Source organism: Anguilla rostrata, chromosome 2 (genome assembly GCF_018555375.3).
Source record: "Anguilla rostrata isolate EN2019 chromosome 2, ASM1855537v3, whole genome shotgun sequence".
NCBI lineage: Eukaryota > Metazoa > Chordata > Actinopteri > Anguilliformes > Anguillidae > Anguilla > Anguilla rostrata.
Window position 1 is genome coordinate 57,233,268 of NC_057934.1, and position 17,136 is coordinate 57,250,403.

The 17,136-nt window shown below is 46.2% G+C and overlaps 1 protein-coding gene and 1 long non-coding RNA gene across 4 annotated transcripts; one reads left to right on the top strand and one right to left on the bottom strand.

The window, feature by feature from the left end:
- Positions 1-348: 348 nt before the first annotated feature.
- LOC135248571 (uncharacterized) lies at positions 349-1,190 on the top strand. Of its 3 annotated transcripts, none has more exons than XR_010328456.1 (4): positions 349-549; positions 634-718; positions 794-878; positions 1,069-1,190. It is a non-coding gene; the product is annotated as an uncharacterized LOC135248571 (long non-coding RNA). The 3 variants fall into 3 exon arrangements; XR_010328454.1 differs by lacking the exon at positions 1,069-1,190 and adding an exon at positions 948-984; XR_010328455.1 differs by lacking the exons at positions 634-718; positions 1,069-1,190 and adding an exon at positions 948-984 and having other exon boundaries at positions 350-549.
- On the bottom strand, positions 1,053-12,895 carry LOC135248570 (sphingosine 1-phosphate receptor 2-like). Its single transcript, XM_064323364.1, has 2 exons — positions 12,062-12,895; positions 1,053-2,304 (listed from the first exon to the last, which is right to left on the bottom strand). The coding sequence occupies exon 2, from the start codon at positions 2,181-2,183 to the stop codon at positions 1,059-1,061; it is 1,125 nt and encodes a 374-aa protein (XP_064179434.1). The 5' UTR covers positions 2,184-2,304; positions 12,062-12,895; the 3' UTR covers positions 1,053-1,058.
- Positions 12,896-17,136: the final 4,241 nt, after the last annotated feature.

The following is a 17,136-nucleotide window of genomic DNA, read 5'->3' on the forward strand; positions in this document are numbered from 1 at the left end:
ACACACACACACACACGCACGCATAATGCACAAAAAAGACCTCACTAGACACACATTGTTTTTGTTTTTGTTACACATAACAGCCAGCACACACACACACAGAAGTGACAAACAGTCACACTTTCATTCACACCTGCAGACACTGTAGTTTTGGAGTATTTTGGTGTTGATACTGGGCCATGACTGGGTCTTGGGGTATTGAGATACTCACTGTTATGTTCTGGGACCCCTGGACCCTGAGAGCTCATTAGTCATGTGACCTCAGGCATTCCAGCCAAAGCGTCTGCTGTTTGAGGCTAGGGAGAGGTAAGACAGGGTCAGGCTTTGGGGGATGGTGGGGGAGGGGGGAGTTTCAGTTTGCTTCAGCTCTCACCTCCCACTTCTGATGTTCCTTCAAGCTCACCTCCTCCCCCGCAGTCAGACGGAGGTGGTTTATTCTTTCATAATTCATAATGGTGGTTGCCAGGCGCTTGTGCCTGTCGGTGCCTTCACCACCAGCCCCATCTGCAGTTTCTTTCCCTGCCCTTCACACCATATAGTCAGACAGAGGTGGTACATTCACACACAATGGGTGTGGCCTGCAGCTTGAGCCTGTTTAGGTGCCCTCCCCTCCCCCCACGTAGTCAGACGCAGGTGGCACAATCCTGCATGATGGGCGTGGCCTGGAGCTTGTGTCTGTTTTAAGTCCGTCCCCTCCCCCCTGTACAGTCAGACGATGGTCATTGCATGGGGGTGGCGTAGAGCTTGTGTCTGTTTTAAGTGCTTCCCCTCCCCCCTGTACAGTCAGACGCAGGTGGTGCAGTCCTGCATGATGGGTGTGGCCTGGAGCTTGTGCTGTTTTAAGTGCCTCCCCTCCCCCCCTGTACAGTCAGACGCAGGTGGTGCAGTCCTGCATGATTGTGTGGCTTTTGTTTGTGCTCCCCTCCCCCCTGTACAGTCAGACGCAGGTGGTGCAGTCCTGCATGATGGGTGTGGGCCGGAGCTGTGCTGAGGCCTCCCCCCTACCCCGACAGTCACGCAGGTACTGCAGGGGTGCCTCTTGCCCTCCCCCTGTACAGTCAGACGCAGGTGGTGCAGTCCTGCATGATGGGCGTGTTCTGCTGCTCGTCCCTCTCGGAGCAGTGGTGGTGGTGGTGCTCCAGGGAGCTGGAGCTCTTGAGCGGGACGGCGCACCTGTGGGACGGCCGCCCGCCCCTGAGCAGCCCCCAGCAGCACAGCACCCGCAGGAACTCGCGGCGCATGTCCTTGCTCCGCAGCGTGTAGATGAGCGGGTTGAGCGCCGAGTTGAGCGTGGCCAGGCCGAAGAAGACGTCGGCGCGGGAGAGCACGGGGCAGGACGCCATGCTGCAGGACGTGTCCAGCAGCAGCACGGTGAAGGCGGGCAGCCAGCACACGATGAACACGCCCAGCACGATGGTGACCGTCTTCAGCAGGGCGTACGCCGGCGAGCTGGCCGCCTCCCGGTGGCTGGAGCGCACGATCAGGTAGATGCGCACGTAGAGGATGACGATGGAGAGCAGGATGATGCTGAAGATGGTCACCACGAAGAGGATGTATCGCTTGGAGTAGAGCGGCAGCACGGCGGAGCACTCCAGGAGGCGCCCCACGCAGTTCCAGCCCATGATGGGCAGCCCGCCCAGGAGCACGGAGGTGACCCAGCACGCCCCGATGAGCAGGAACACCCGGCAGCCCCCGCTGGAGCCGTACACCCTCACCTTGGTGATGGCAACGTAGCGCTCGATGGCGATGGCCAGCAGGCTGAAGACGGAGGCCGCCAGGGCGATGAAGGCCGTGCCCTCGCGCACGAACCACTCCACGGGCGCCAGGCGGAACGTCCGGGGGCCCGACAGCAGCACGTTGGCAATGTAGGCGGAGCCGGCCAGCAGGTCGGAGAAGGCCAAGTTGCCGATGAAGAAGAACATGGCGGTGTGGAACTTCTTGTTGCGGCAGACGGCTGCCAGCACCAGGACGTTCTCCAGGATGATGACGCTGCAGACCACCAGGAGGGCCAGGGAGAGCGCGCTCAGTCCCGCCCCGCTGCGCATGCGCTTCTCCAGCTCCTCCTGGCTCATATCCTTGGCGTAGCGGTAGTAGACCTGGATGACGGACACGTTGTAGTAGTCCTGGTACATGGTTCCCGTGGCGACAACACGACAGGCTGCAGCACTGGGACAAATGTTCATTCTCTTTGGAGTGCGTGTGGGGGGGCGGGGGGAGGGGTCTGGGTGGGGGTGGGGAGCTGCAGAGCTTGAATGACTTCCCCCCTCCCAGCCACAGCTGCCCAGGATGTCCAAATGAGGTCACCTGTGTAGAAAGGAAAAATAGGCGTGGTCAAGACGATTGAGATGATGTTACATAACACAAAAAAAAAGACTTCCAGAAAAACTAGACTCAAGAGTGACTGCAAGCAAGCCAGTGTATGCATCCACCATTAGCCAGCACAGCAAAACAGTGACCGCAGCTTTAAAACACAGCAAACGCTGCTACTCAGCTCTAGAGACAAAGCTGAAAATACATGCAGGGCACTGCGCTAACACAGTGAACGTTATCCACAACACTAACACAGTGAACATGCTCACAAACAGCACTAACACAGTGAACAGCACTCACAAACACAGCACTAACACAATGGAAAATGCCAACAAACACAACGTTAATGCAGTGAACGTTGCTCACAACAGTGCCAACACAGTGAATTTAAGCTAGAGGCAGCAGAAAATTACTAAATTACAGCAATAGAGACAGCTATCACACATTGCGGTTAATTTTCAGCTTGGCAGTTTAATGTGCTACATATCTCCCCTGCTTCCCACTGTGAGCTCTGCCAGCTCATAAGGTCTCAGGGAGAAATAAGCAACAGCCAACACTGCTGCGTTTGAATCCAGCGCAGACACTGGCTCGATGCAAACCCTAAACCTCAACCCTCAACAGAATAACACCCAAAATGCACAGCCCAGAATTAATTATTAGCCAGTTATTCAGGACAGTACTGACAGTAATGTGTTCAAGGCAGCGGCTCAGATCAAGGGTCACAGAAGAGGAATCTGTAACAGCAACGTAACACCAGAAAGAGCTGATCACTGCTGCTGTGACCACTGATCCATGCTGACCACTGTTCCACACGGTTGCTCGGACCTCTGCTTCACACTGTTGCTCTGACCATTGCTCCACACTGCTGCTCTGACCACTGCAGCTATAACCACTGCACCACACTGCTGCTTTGACCATTGCTCCACCCTGCTGCTCTGAACACTGCTCCACACTGCTGCTCTAACCACTGCTCCACCCTGCTGCTCTGAACACTGCTCCACTCTGCTGCTCTAACCACTGCTCCACCCTGCTGCTCTGAACACTGCTCCACACTGCTGCTCTGACTACTGCTCCACACTGCTGCTCTGACTCCTGTTCCACACTGCTGCTCTAGCCACTGCTCCATGGTGCTGCTCTGATCACTGCTCCACACTGCTGCTCTGACTACTGTTCCACCCTGCTGCTCTGAACACTGCTCCACACTGCTGCTCTAACCACTGCTCCACACTGCTGCTCTGACCACTGCTCCACACTGCTGCTCTGACTACTGCTCCACACTGCTGCTCTGACTCCTGTTCCACACTGCTGCTCTAGCCACTGCTCCATGGTGCTGCTCTGATCACTGCTCCACACTGCTGCTCTGACCACTGCTCCACACTGCTGCTATAGCCAATGCTCCACACTGCTGCCTTGGCCAAAACTCCACACAGCTGCTTTCCCTGCTGCAGACACACACACACACACACACACACACAGCAAAACGCAGACCAGTGCACAGCACAGCTGTTTTTTTTCGTGCCAGTTATGATGTCAGAGCCATTTCCTGTTGCAGGAATGGAGAACAATGGCTTCTTTCTCTGCCGCATGCTGCCCTTTTCTCTGGATCTGTCCATGTGGGAGTCATTCTCTGAGCAGACGGCGGACATTATTAACATTATATCACTGTCAACTTTATTACTGCTCCTGACATCATCGCATGGACCACACCCGCCTCTCCTACGCTCGTTTCCAAACAGGCCACGGTTCGAAATGCGGCCATTGATATAGCTTAATACCGGCGTAACGGTCACTGCTTCCTTTACCCCGGTGATTGGGCGCAGGTTTATAAGAGAAAGTCCTGTCGAAAGCGGCGTAGTGTCACAATGTCGCAGTGCTATTGCATTTTTACCATAGTAGCATCACCCCTTTGTTCTGCGTCGTCACTTCAAATCCCGTCGAAAACTACACCCACTCTGTGAAACTGACTTAACTTCTTCTCTTTGTTGCTGGAGCAAAGACGTCAGCTCTGATGTCATTTCATGTCAACGAAACTGATGAGCCCTGGCTACGTGCCTCACGTTCAGCAAACGTTGAGATTTCTCTCAACGCTCGTTCATAACCTTTTATCTTGCGCGTAAAATCAATAGAGACTGAAGTTACACTTCAATGGCCGTCATAGAAATGGGCTACCACTAAACGGGGATACAGAGAGCGGACATGAATTATTAATTACTAGCATGCAGTAAAAATGTATCCCTGCTTTAATGGAGTCACAAGATACCTAAATGGACCCCATTAATCGTGTGATTCTGACCGTGTCAACTTCACGTCCATTATGCGAGCCATACAATTTGCAGTCGGGTAAGTGTACCGGGAGACATAAATCACACCCTGAAAGACGGCCGCCGCCAGGGAGCGTTTCTGTCCATGGACCTGTCCGAGCTGGCGTAAGCGGCGGCGATTTAAACCGGCCCGGCGCCGCTTGACCCAAAAATCACCCCCATTTATTTCGTGTATTGGCTCCACACACGACAGCTAGGAGAAATCCCCAGACAGAAGGAACGCGACAGTGAAAATACGGCGCTCACCGGAGAGCCTTGTAAAGAAGAAAAAGGCCAGCGATTCCGACAGGTCCCCGTCCCCCCCCCGCAAAACTGACACCAGGCAGGCAGGCAGGCCCAGTGTACGGCAGAGGCTTTACATCGTACGGAGACGCTGCCAAAACCAGCGAGAGCTGCTGAATTATAGCCTTTTACAATGGGTTTTAATTCATACGCTATTTATTGTTCTTGCATGACGCTATTTTTAGTATGCTGTTCGTTGAACTATATCACAATTAGGCCTACATTACTGTCAATTGACAGACGCTCTTACCTAGAGCGATGTCCATCCATAAAGCGTTTTTTAACTTTGAGGAATCCTCAAATTTATTTTTGCCATTTTCTCCCCAGTTTAGTCATTATACCAATTCCCTGTGTGTATCACAGTCCTGGTCAATGCGCTATCGTCTGTCGGTCTGGGGAGGGTGTAGACTACCACGTCTCCTCCGATACATGTGGAGTTACCAGCCACTTCTTTTCACCTGACAGTGAGGCGTTTCACTGGGAGAGCGTAACGGTTCATGCTATCTCCCCCAGATCCCCTCCCCACTGAACAGGCGCCCCGACCAACTAGTAGGAGTCGCTATTGCAATGATCAGGATTCATACCCTCACCCGTGAACACTGCCAATAGTGTTTGTAGGAACGTCTGACCAAGCCGGATGTACCGCTGCCAGGGATTGAACCCGGGCCTCTGAGGTGGTAGGCGAGTGCTTATACCTCTACACTACCCAGACAGCCCGAATCCTTGCATTTTTTTCCCCCCTAGTTCCAATGGTATTTGAACACGGGTTCATAAATAGACTGCAGTGTCAGAATTGTGGTTTCTGATTTACACGTAAATATAGGACAAACACGTGCAGTCTAAGAGTTGGCCCTACCCATCGGAAGGAACTTACTAATGTATCCTAGTAGTAGGTGACGCCTCATTTAAGAACACGTGGACCATGTATCTGAGACTGGCTGACGGGGCTAGGTCTAACTGCTGCCAGGGAAATGTGTCCTTTGTCGTTGTGTTTTTCCCTCTGGATCGCCTAAGTGCTCCGTCCCGTGATCTTTCCTAACCTGTGTTTCCACAGCAACTGACAGAGGAAAAGAAAGGTGCCTTTCTTTAACTGGATTCTCTTTTAGAGAGAGGCTAGATAATCCCCAACATATATCACCCTGTATTAAGAGATCAACCAGTATCTCACTGCAAAGTAAAGCCATATATCTCATTCAGAGATAAATCCGAATGAGTGATCGGCTTATTCGTCTGGCTGCATTATAAGACCACAGTGTCTCACTGCACAAATAGATCAGCCCATAATTATCAACGGCAGTCCATATGTCAATGCAGAGACTTCACCCTGCATGTTTTACTGTATTAAACGACAAGCATCTTAACTATCATTGCACTAAGAGATCCGTCCATAACATCTGTTGCATCGAGAGAACAGTTTGTTTTCATCAGAACATTCAGAGATCAGTTCATATCTCACCGCAAGATCAGCCTGCATGTCTCGCTGTGTGATTTACTGTGTACAATTCTTATTTTTATCATCAACGACTTCCTCTAAGATGAAGTTGCTTGTCTAATAACAGAGTGAGCAATCAGAGCTGGAAGTGTATAATGTCTTTGGGAAATGATTTACCTCAGTTTACCATTATAGGGAGCATCACAGAATCGGAAATAAAGGTGGAATCTGAGAGTAGTTATATGTAAATGTGCACAGTCATTGTATATGCGGTTTAAATGAGCAGAACAGCGTTGTCTTTGTTCTTAGAAACATCAGATTGTCTTTACTGCAGATTTCAATGCGGACAGGGGTGATGTCTGTATGTTCGTCTTTCTGTCAGCCCGTTTGTCTGCTGGTCTGTCTGCCTGTGTCACACCCAACTTCACCAAAGTTCCCAACTGAGACAATGACAATGTTGTTTTCGAGAGGAAAATTGAGTCTGTTTCTTTTACAGTTAATCTAAGTCTGGATAGTTTTCCCGTTTGGGAGAGGAGAGCGGGTACACTCCTTTTCCAAGTTCTGTGATAATGAGGAAGAATCCACCAATCAAGAGCGATTGATTAAATGTGATTTTTAAAATCCAAAAGGCCGCAGTTCAGTGATTTGGTATATTTGAGGTGTAATTCTGTGTCCGCAAAAGCTAAATAGAAGTACAGCTTTTCCTAAACGTGTACTTAAAATAAATTTAAAGGGATCTGGAATCGCCACAAACTGCCGCCCTGACACTGGGTGGAAACAGGCCCAGAAAACATCACTGCAATGTTGTCATAAAGGTTGAGCTGAGGTTTCTACACATAACAACGTCCTCCCCACAAATCCGCAAAGTTATGTTTTCCCGATGTTAGTGTATGCATCATATAAACCAACATCCGCGTTCCTCCCAACCCTTTCTGCGGCGTCACGTCTGGCAGGTGCGCTTACCTCGCTGTCATAGCTCTCTTTTCAGACGGGCAAGGGTGCAGTCCAGGGTTCGAATTATGGGGGGGACTGGGGGGGTCTGACCCCCCTAATTAAGACTTGGACCCCCCCCAAAAGAAGTAAAAACAACAGGTCGGGGGGGTCGAAACATTTATATATCCTTCTTACCTGTAATCGTAAATATTACAATATATTTCCCATCAGTGGCGTCACTAGATACCAACCCTAGTGACGCCACTGATGGGAAATATATTGTAATATTTACGATTACAGGTAAGAAGGATATATAAATGTTTCGACCCCCCCCCCCCCGACCTGTTGTTTTCACCCCTTTTGGGGGGGTCCAAGTATTAAGTCGAGCCCGACCGATGCCAGATTTTTGGGTCCGATGCCGATTTTGGAGAGTCCTAGCCCACTGATTACCGATGTTTTGACCGATATTTTGTCAAAAAGTGCAACATTTTCAAATCAATTTGAAAAACTTATATTTTATTAAAGTTTCTATATTTGAGAACATTTAACTTATAAGCAAACAAATAAAAATAAAAATAAACACACAACTTTTTAGATAAAAAAGTAAAATATGATATTAAATTAAATATATATATATATATTAACACCATCTTTAAGTGTGTGAAATCAAAATAACTCCACACCTTGCTTTTACTCCTTTCTTTTCCAGCCATCTATAAAAAAATTAATTAAAAAAAATCAGTTTTCCAGTTTCAAACATGTATTTATATGAATATTATTGTTGTTGTTATTAATTTGTTATTATTATTTCTTAGTATCTATTATCAGTACATTAATTATATTTTCTAATTTTATTCCTACTACATGATCTAAAAGAGTAAGAATATCTAGCGAACTTCCCTGTCCATAAGAATTCGGTGGTGAAAATAACTACAATGCGCTACAATACGTGTGACTAGATGACACACTCGCTCGCAATAACGCATTAGCTATTAGCCTCATTATTTCTTATTATATATTCTCAGTAAGTTAAATGAATTATATTTTCTTATTTTATTTCTACTACACGATCTCAAAGAGTAAGACATTATCTAGCGGAGCTAAAGAGTGAATCAAGTGTAACGTTAGATGAAATTAAATTGACTGGATGAAATACGTGAAAAAACTACAATGCGCTTTCGTGCAGGTTACCCGCGCTAACTGTTGGTTGATTCACTTCTCCAACAGCAATCCTTCTCTCATGTTATCACGACAAAGCTAGATAGCACGGCTTAAAATGATCCATGTTAGAAGTGTTTTATCTGCGTTTTTTACTGTCTGGTTAGCTTGCTACGATGACGCGTGACTAGATGACACACTCGCCTGCAATAACGCGTTGGTTACTGACACAGCATCATAGTAGCTAATATCATTATCTCAGATAAAAAAACAAACGTGTGATGCATTCAATCACCATTTTATTTTGGCTGGTTATTTATCTGAGAATACAGCGATGTCCTCTGGAAATGTAGATCCTACGCTGCTTATGTGCTCACTGCCACTTCATAAAGGCTTGCTAGCCAGCTAGCTTGCTAAAGTGAACCAAATATGTTAGCTAGCTCGCTCGCTTGATAATGAGGATTGATAAACATAGTGGTCGTATAAACGCATTTAATGAAAAACTTTCACTAAATATACATACCTTTATTGCAGCAATCGAATCTGTGCAGACAAGTCTTGCAGTGGAGAATATTGGATGAGGCACGAGTGACAAACGTCTTATTAGAGTAAAGTAAAGTAGCGCGTCAGCTGCTGCAGTTCACACTTGTATTAGAGCTCCCTCGACTGGATAATTCTAGTAAATAGCAATTACAACGTTCGAACAGACAAGTACAGATAAATAATCATTGTTTTTTTGTTTATTATACTTATTAAAAAATCGGGACACATCGGCGGCATAACTGCCGATCCCGATGTCGTCAAAAAAGTCAAATAATGGCCGAAATATCGGCCAAACCGATATATCGGTCGGGCCCTAGTCTTAATTAGGGGGGTCAGACTCCCCCAATCCCCCCGTAATTCGAACCCTGGTGCAGTCAGAGCATTTACCATTTAAACCTCAATTCCCGGCTTTTCATTCAGAAACAGCAACGCACAAAATATTCCTGCCATCTTTTACCGAGACTTCTGGGCACCGATAACCAGCAGAATTACTGTATTAGGGAACGCTACCATCCCACCCCAGAGAATCTGACTTCACTGTGAACTGACCTTTTCTTCTCTTAAATAGTTAAACGTAGATTGTTTGTTTTTTTTCTTTTTTCCCCATTTGCTGTTGTTAATGCTTTGTTGAAATCATTTTCCGTTTTTATTCATGTACTTCACACCCCTTTATAATCTTTTAAATTTCTGATATTTTATCAGTTCTGTGGCTCCCCTTCTGTTCTTTTTCGTTGGTTATGCTGGGATTTTCAACATGAAAAGTGTTTGTAAATGTGAAGTTCTTTGTTAAAACCACTGCGATCCACTGACTTCCCCACATAGACCTACCTGATGTACACGACTGATGTATTGAAGATCTCAACGGTGATATTTCTCCAATTGCCTGTGACTTATCGATCTTCACTGGTAACAATGATGTGTTTAACAGGAATGTCAGCAGGAACATTATTGATTTTTATGTTTAAAAGCCAAAATTCCCAGAAGGCAGATCAATAGATTCTCTGGGCCAGGATATTGTAGGTTTGCATGCTGCCTGATATTCGTGTGTACACTTTCCTCTGTGTGTGTGTGTGCGAATGTGCGTGTGTGTGTGCGCGCGCACGTGTATACCGTGTATGTACAGTTTCCAATTCATTGTCTTTTCTCTGTGTTGCACATAATAGAATATTTGACTTTTCCAGGAGAAATCTATAACTTTACCATCCTCCATATCTATGATGATCAGAAAATATGCCTCTAGGCTTGTAAACATGTTATATAATTTTACATTATACAATTACTAAAATGTGGCGATAATATGGATTCACATAATCTGGGAATTTGAGCAGGACACCAGGGTTAATCCCCATACTCTAACCCCTACCCAGTCTCCAATGATCACCAGCGAACACATCTGGGCACCTCCTATAGCACAGTGTCCCAGTATAACATAAGTTTCTTCCAGTCCCAGAGAAGGGAATGCACCCCTACTAGACAATAACATTTTTGCCAACTGGTTTTCCTTGGGGGGGAAGGGGCGGAGGAATGTAGTCCAAGCCCCCCTCTTCAGTTATCCACTTGTTCCCCCTGATGGCAACTGGTACCCTGTGGGTGTGGCACATGGCTACAGTAACCGGAGTAACCCTGGATCACACAGACCCATTTCCCACCCCTTCCCCTGCCAGAACAAGGCCAGCTGTCACTCACCTGGGACCCGGTCGCAAAAGCTACTTCATCACACCGTAAAGGAGCTCTAGATGGCTATACTACGGCAATGGAGGGGCGTGCAACCAGCTACAGTTGCCCTTCTGCTTGAGCCAAAATGACCACCTTGCATTTGACTGAGCATCATCAGAATTGGGAATTTTCTGGTAAATGCCTTGGTCCCCTAACTCATTTCAAAATGGCAGAGCATGGTCACTCATCAAATGATGTACATTTGCTGTTTTGCATCTATCCATCCATCCATTATCTATACCTGCTTATCCTCAGCAGTGTCCTTTGACATATTACTATGTATAATTTCTAACTGAAATCCTATAAATCGTGTATGTCATTACTGTCATGAAAAACAACATTTGTAGTGTTTGCAAAGTTTGCATACAACATTTTCTAAATGTAAAATCAGCTCTGAGAGACAGACCCAATGGGGCCCGAAAGTTATCTGCTAGAGTTGAATTGACACTGGACATTTTACTGTGTACAAAGACCAACATGGAAATGGTCATTCCCATTCCCAGTTAACCGCTAAGCCCAAATGTTAGAAACCATTAAAGCATGTATCATGGTGTGTGTCCTTACTTGTCATGTTCGCACAGGTAGTTAGCAAATTAGTAAAATAACAGCCACTGTGTACACCAGTTTGTAAAATGCCCAGAGTGCCAATGTCTTAATGCCAGCAAAAGATTGCCTATTAAACTGTCATTCCTGGTCACCAAGCCTATAGATAGGCTACTATAATCATCTACTGTTCAATATGGTGCTGACGAACATACAGTGTGGTCTGATTGCAGTGGAAACACTTTCAGAAAACAGACTGAAATTTTGCTATATGCATTGATCGAAACAAATACGGCGGCACAGATTGAATTTATGAAGCACCTCATCTGCAGCAGCGTCGTTAACTGGGGAACTTCCTCTGTATATTGTGCACAGGAAATGTACCCTATAACAAGATAATTACCACATGTAATATTCTAACATCAAGGGCCTACAGCATTGCAAACATGCCATGCCCTTTAAATGGCAGCGTGTATGACTGATGGACAGTACGCTACTTAGCAGGTTGGACTGGCTTCTAAATGACAGCTCGTGTTGAGTGTGCCCGTGCGTATTGCCTCGTTTCCCCTCTCGAGGAAATGACCCGCGTAATATCGGCGGAAAGGCTTCGGGTCAAAATCTCAACTCTCTACACGCTTTTAACAGCTGGAGGCGACTTTATCGTGCTTTTCGAAACCGCTTGGTTATCAACCCCGAAGAAAAGTGCGATAAACGAAGACATTTCCAGGCAAGGTTAACAATATTTGAACTTCATTGGAAAGCAAGAAAGTAATTGGGATCGATCATCTTGATAATGACAACAACCACATTTATGTTCACTTACCCCATATTCGTAACCCGAGGTGAAGAAGCTGTTTGTAGCGTTTGCATTTGCTTTCAAATGTTGGTTTTATAAGTAGCCTAATATTCAGTGACTTCTGTCGGCTAGGCTACGTATACACTTTTCAAAATACTGGTAGGCTAGCCTACTGGTAAAAAAAGATTAACAGTTAGTCATAATCATGAAAAAGTCTACTAGCCATGTATGAAACTATTTCTTATGTCGCCTCCATTGCTCACGTTATGTATTGAGACAGTTTCCTTAGAAATCCAAACGCTGGGGTTTAAAGCGGCGTTTATACAGTCCCAATTATAAGGGTAATTAAAGGCAGTATGCAGGACGTTTGAAACATCTGCCGCTATCTCCTTTGTGACAGATTCCAAGATGGGGCGATTGTAGCCTAGCCCTCATCGCGCCGATAAGGACTCAGTGGGTTCCCATTGTCCTGATGCGGGACATTAAAACGGATACTCCATAGGACGTCGCTAAAGCTTGATTCCGAAAAGTAAGAAGAACTCTCTCGCTCTCTCGTTGTCTCTCTTCTTTTGTTTGTGGAAACCGATGGAAAACGTTCAGGGCTAAAACGGACCCTTCTACTGAAGTTCTTTTTTTATTTCTCTCCTCCAGCTACAAATGAGGTCCAGATGTTTTCTTTCCCCCCACCCACCTTCTCACTTCCTCCCCAATTTTTGCGCTCTCGTTGCGCGTGATCCCGGTATTCGAAAGCGTACTGTATTCCCTGGACACCAGCTGCACAACTACTTGCACACAGACGCGCAAGCATGTGTGCTCGCATCCCCGCTCGCACGCGCGCGCGCCCGCCCGCCCACGGTGCAGTCAGCGTGGCGTTTTCCCACACAGTGTAGTTCCCATCGTTTTTTTTCTTTGAGAATAAGGCGATGACTAGCAAACTACGGTCACATGCGCGATTATATATTCGTGGCTCGTATTTATGGATCACTTGTGTTGCCCTCTGTGGTAAAGGCTGAATGGGAATTGGAGAAAAAAAACAGGAGATATATAGTAAAGGGCAGTATTTTTCCCCAGTTATTCAATGATTAAACAACATCGAGGTTAAAATACGTTTTTGGGAATTAGTAGAAAAGAAAACGTAACACCACATTCCTTGATGGTCTTACTCTGTTTTGTAGCTACAATTTTTGATTCAGGTACCTAGAGGTTGACGAACACCGAGGTTAAGGTACCTCGTAGCCTACTCTTTTTCACGTGTCTGAGCGAACCGTTCAGCGCCAGGTTTGGGCGTGCCAGTGTGTCATTAAGAAACCGCGCCAGGCATTCGAAGAAGTCGGTAAAAAACCGACACCAGAACACGGCAAGCGGCTCACATTGGCCCTGGTATTCATCGTCAACTGAAGTTCATTTAAAACAGTCGCCCTAGCTCGCTAGGGACTTGTTCTGGACACCCCCGGGGCCCCCTCCTCTTTTCTCTCGTTCCTTGTCCTCTTTTTCACCCCCACTGATCCAAATCACTTCCAGACACACACAACCCATTTCACGAGAGAAGAAGGGATGTCGCAATCGCGATTCGTCTGTTCTTCCACTTAAACTTTTCTTTGGGTATATTTAGATTAGAGTTTCCCTGACGGCAGAAAGTGGCGACTAATCATGTCGAGGGTAATTTAATTCGGTTTCCGATAGCCAGTATTGACCCAGGGGCAATTAAAACTTTTTTACATTAAGGAAGGGGCTAAGATTAGTGAGAGTCTGGATTTGCTTTTGGGAACAGGCGGTTTTATTTGTGGCTGCCACTAGGGGACCTCGGGAAATAAATATATTTCCCTCACTGCCCTTTCAGTGATTTTTCCAAGGGATCAGAAATGAGACAGTGTGTGATCTTGAAAGATTTTGTGAAAGTGTGTGATTGATTGTAGTTGGCGTGTCATTACACCCATTTAAACAGGGTCGGTGTATTCACCAGTAAGGTCAGTAGTCATCACAGTGAAACCTGCCATTTTAGTTTTCTCTGACCAGTAAAATCGAACATAGACTTATGTTTAGTGGGTGTTGTTTTGTACTGTAGGCCAGTGTACTGTAATATATTGTCATTTATTGTGTGCCATTGGTTAAGTCGCTTGCATTTGCTCTGAGCACCCTTGGAAAAACCATTATCTCAGCTGGACTGACATAGACATATTGGACACACTATTCTTTTATTTATGCATCTGCCCAATGGCCTTACCTGGGCACACCAGTACAGGATCGACAGCAATGTGACAGCTCAAACAGATCAGTACACAGACAGTACTGTAGCGCGAAGCACAGTGATTCTGCCAATAGTACAACCAAGGACAAGTTTGCAAAGTGCTACATGTATATCAGATTGGGCACACAATGTCATAGACTAGCTTTTTTTTTTTTTTTTTTTTTTAGGAAGGGTTCTTACAAAAGAATTTCAGGGCCACATCTGCTATAGCATGGAGTAGGGGAGGGGGAGGTGGTGTATTGGGAAGGGGGTTTGATGAGGGCCTTGACCTCACTTCCTGTTGGGGTCACTAACGAACATTCCTAAGCTCCTTAGAATGTGGTGGGGCTTTCTGAGTGCCCCCCTTTTCCTTATTTTTTTTCAGAGAATAGTTTAGGAATTTACCAAAAAGAAAAAAAAAGAACTGAATTTAGGAGGGGTTTTAACCTCGTGTTGGAATCACAGAGTTGTATCAGACCTGGAACGGCTGCTCCTGATCTGTGAGTGGATCTCCGTGTTCTCCTCACGTCCTGAGCTTAAGGTTCACACCCCTTTTTCTGGTTGTTGTAATCAATCATAAATCTAAAAAAAGAATTCTCATAGACATCCGTTCACCAAAAACACACCATAGCTCTCCCACCCACTACTCACCAAAATAAAATAAAAAAACACGTTCACCAAGCACTCACCTCACCCAGAAAAAAATAAAATAAAATACAGCTAACGTGCAAACACATTAATTATACTCAAACCCACACTCATTCCCTCTCAAGAGTTTTCAGGGTCAGATGAAAAATGAGGAGCAATGAAGAAGAAGATGAGACAGAAGGTACTGAGTCGAATGCCAACCAAGGGCCTTTCCGTGTGCATCTCACATGTGCATGGGTTTCTGACAGGTACTTCCTCCCACAGGCCAAAGACATGCGGCTTGGCTAACTGGAGGCTCTAAATTACACATAGGTATGAGTGTGTGAGGGAATGGTGTGTGTGGGGCCTATGATGGATTGGCGACCTGTCCAGGCTGTATTCCTGCCCCTTGCCCACTGCATGCTGGGATGGGCTGCAGACCCCCCTAACCAACCAAACCGCCCCCCCCCCCCCCAACCCCCACCCCCACCCCCACCCCGTGACCCTGACCAGGAATTAGCGGTTTAAGAAAATAGATGGATGGATAAGGAATGAGATGCACAGGAACACACATTAACACACATTGCACACACATGCTATTGTCTCATGTTACTGTGCAGCCATTAGTCATTGACTCTGAGAGAGTGAGGAGAGTATCCACCAGTGTGCTGGAGCTGGTGGGAACTCCTGAAAAGCGAGCTGGATCCACCCACTCAGCCTCCCCCCAAATAAACACTGAAGAAGCCCCAGAGGAGGGAGGGGAACGCTGCGTTCGGTGCCTCAGTGCGCTCTGTGGGAGGAAACAAACACAGCATCCGTCTGTCATCACTCTGGGAGCGGGGTTCGCTTACACCAGGGGTATCAGGCTCCGGTCCTGGTGCAGTATCTGCTGGTTTAACTCCAGTCCTGGAGGGCCGCAGTGTCTGCAGATTTAACTCCAGTCCAGCAGGGCCGCAGTATCAGCAGGTTTAATTCCAGTCCTGGAGGGCTGCAGTGTCTGCAGGTTTAACTCCAGTCCTTGAGGGTTGCAGTGTCTGCTGATTAAACTCCAGTCCTGGAGGGCTGCAGTGTCTGCAGGTTTAGCTTCAGTCCTGGAGGGCCCTAGTATTTGCTGGTTTTGTGTGCCTTTCTGCACAAGTTATTTACTTCATGGACAGGTTAGAAACTCTACAAGACTTGTTTCTGAGACCTAAACTGTCATCTGATGGACAGAGAGCCCACAAAAACCTTTAGACACTGTGGCTTTTCAGGATTTAAGTTTGGCACCCATGTGCTGGACCAAAACAATTACATTACAGGCATTTAGCAGACACTCTTATCAAGAGTGACTTACATTGTATCCAATTATACATCTGGATATATACTGGAGCAACACAGGTTAAGTACCTTACTCAAGGGTACAACAGCAGTGTCCTACTGGGGAATAGGAACCTGCAACCTTTAGTTTATAAGAACAACTGCTTAGCCATTATACTACACTGCCACACTGAACAATGTTTTATAACATATTCAAAAGCACCCAGAAGCTTTAAAGCAGATGCTTTAAAATAAAAATAAAAAATAAACTAAACTGAATACCCTTTCATAGATAGTTATGGTGACTGAGAGGGTTAGTCTGTGCAGCCTTTATACTATGGCCAATTACACACTTTACCTCAGTGCAATACATCACCCCACCCCCATGAAACACCTATAAAAAATCTCCCAAGGAGCTTTGCAAAACATAGCGAACCAGGGCAATCTTCCCGTTCATTGGATGGAACATTCTAAACATAACAGAACGCTCTGCTTGTTAAGAGACTCCTTAGTTAAGGTGTGAGAAAGGGGAATGTTATTGGCCATGGTTCCATATGAGGTCATTTCCTGAATGCTCACCAAGCTGTTCTCCTCTCTCACAGATTTGGGCCCCAATTTGGCTTTTAAACCTAAACTTGTTTCTATGAAGCACAGCACTCTATTACGAGGACTCTAAGCTCACATTTACAGTACTGAACCAGAACGTTAAGCTAAAACCAGGCCTCTCACAAACCGAATGTGACAATGTGGTTGGACAAACAAATTCCCAGACCACAGCAATGGGTTTAAAATGAGGGTTGGTTAGTAGAAATGTCCTAAATTAAACAGCATGGGAGGCAAGTCTCTCTGGGACTTTTGGCTAGACTCTGAGAGCAGTCTATCCAAAAGGGAGCAGACATGGAACAAAGTATTTATTTCAAATCATTTTTAACCCTTTAGATGATGATGCAAT

What these genes read in the sequence shown, in the direction of transcription:
- LOC135248570 (XM_064323364.1), bottom strand. Translation starts at nt 2,183, where the DNA reads ATGAACATTTGTCCCAGTGCTGCAGCCTGTCGTGTTGTCGCCACGGGA.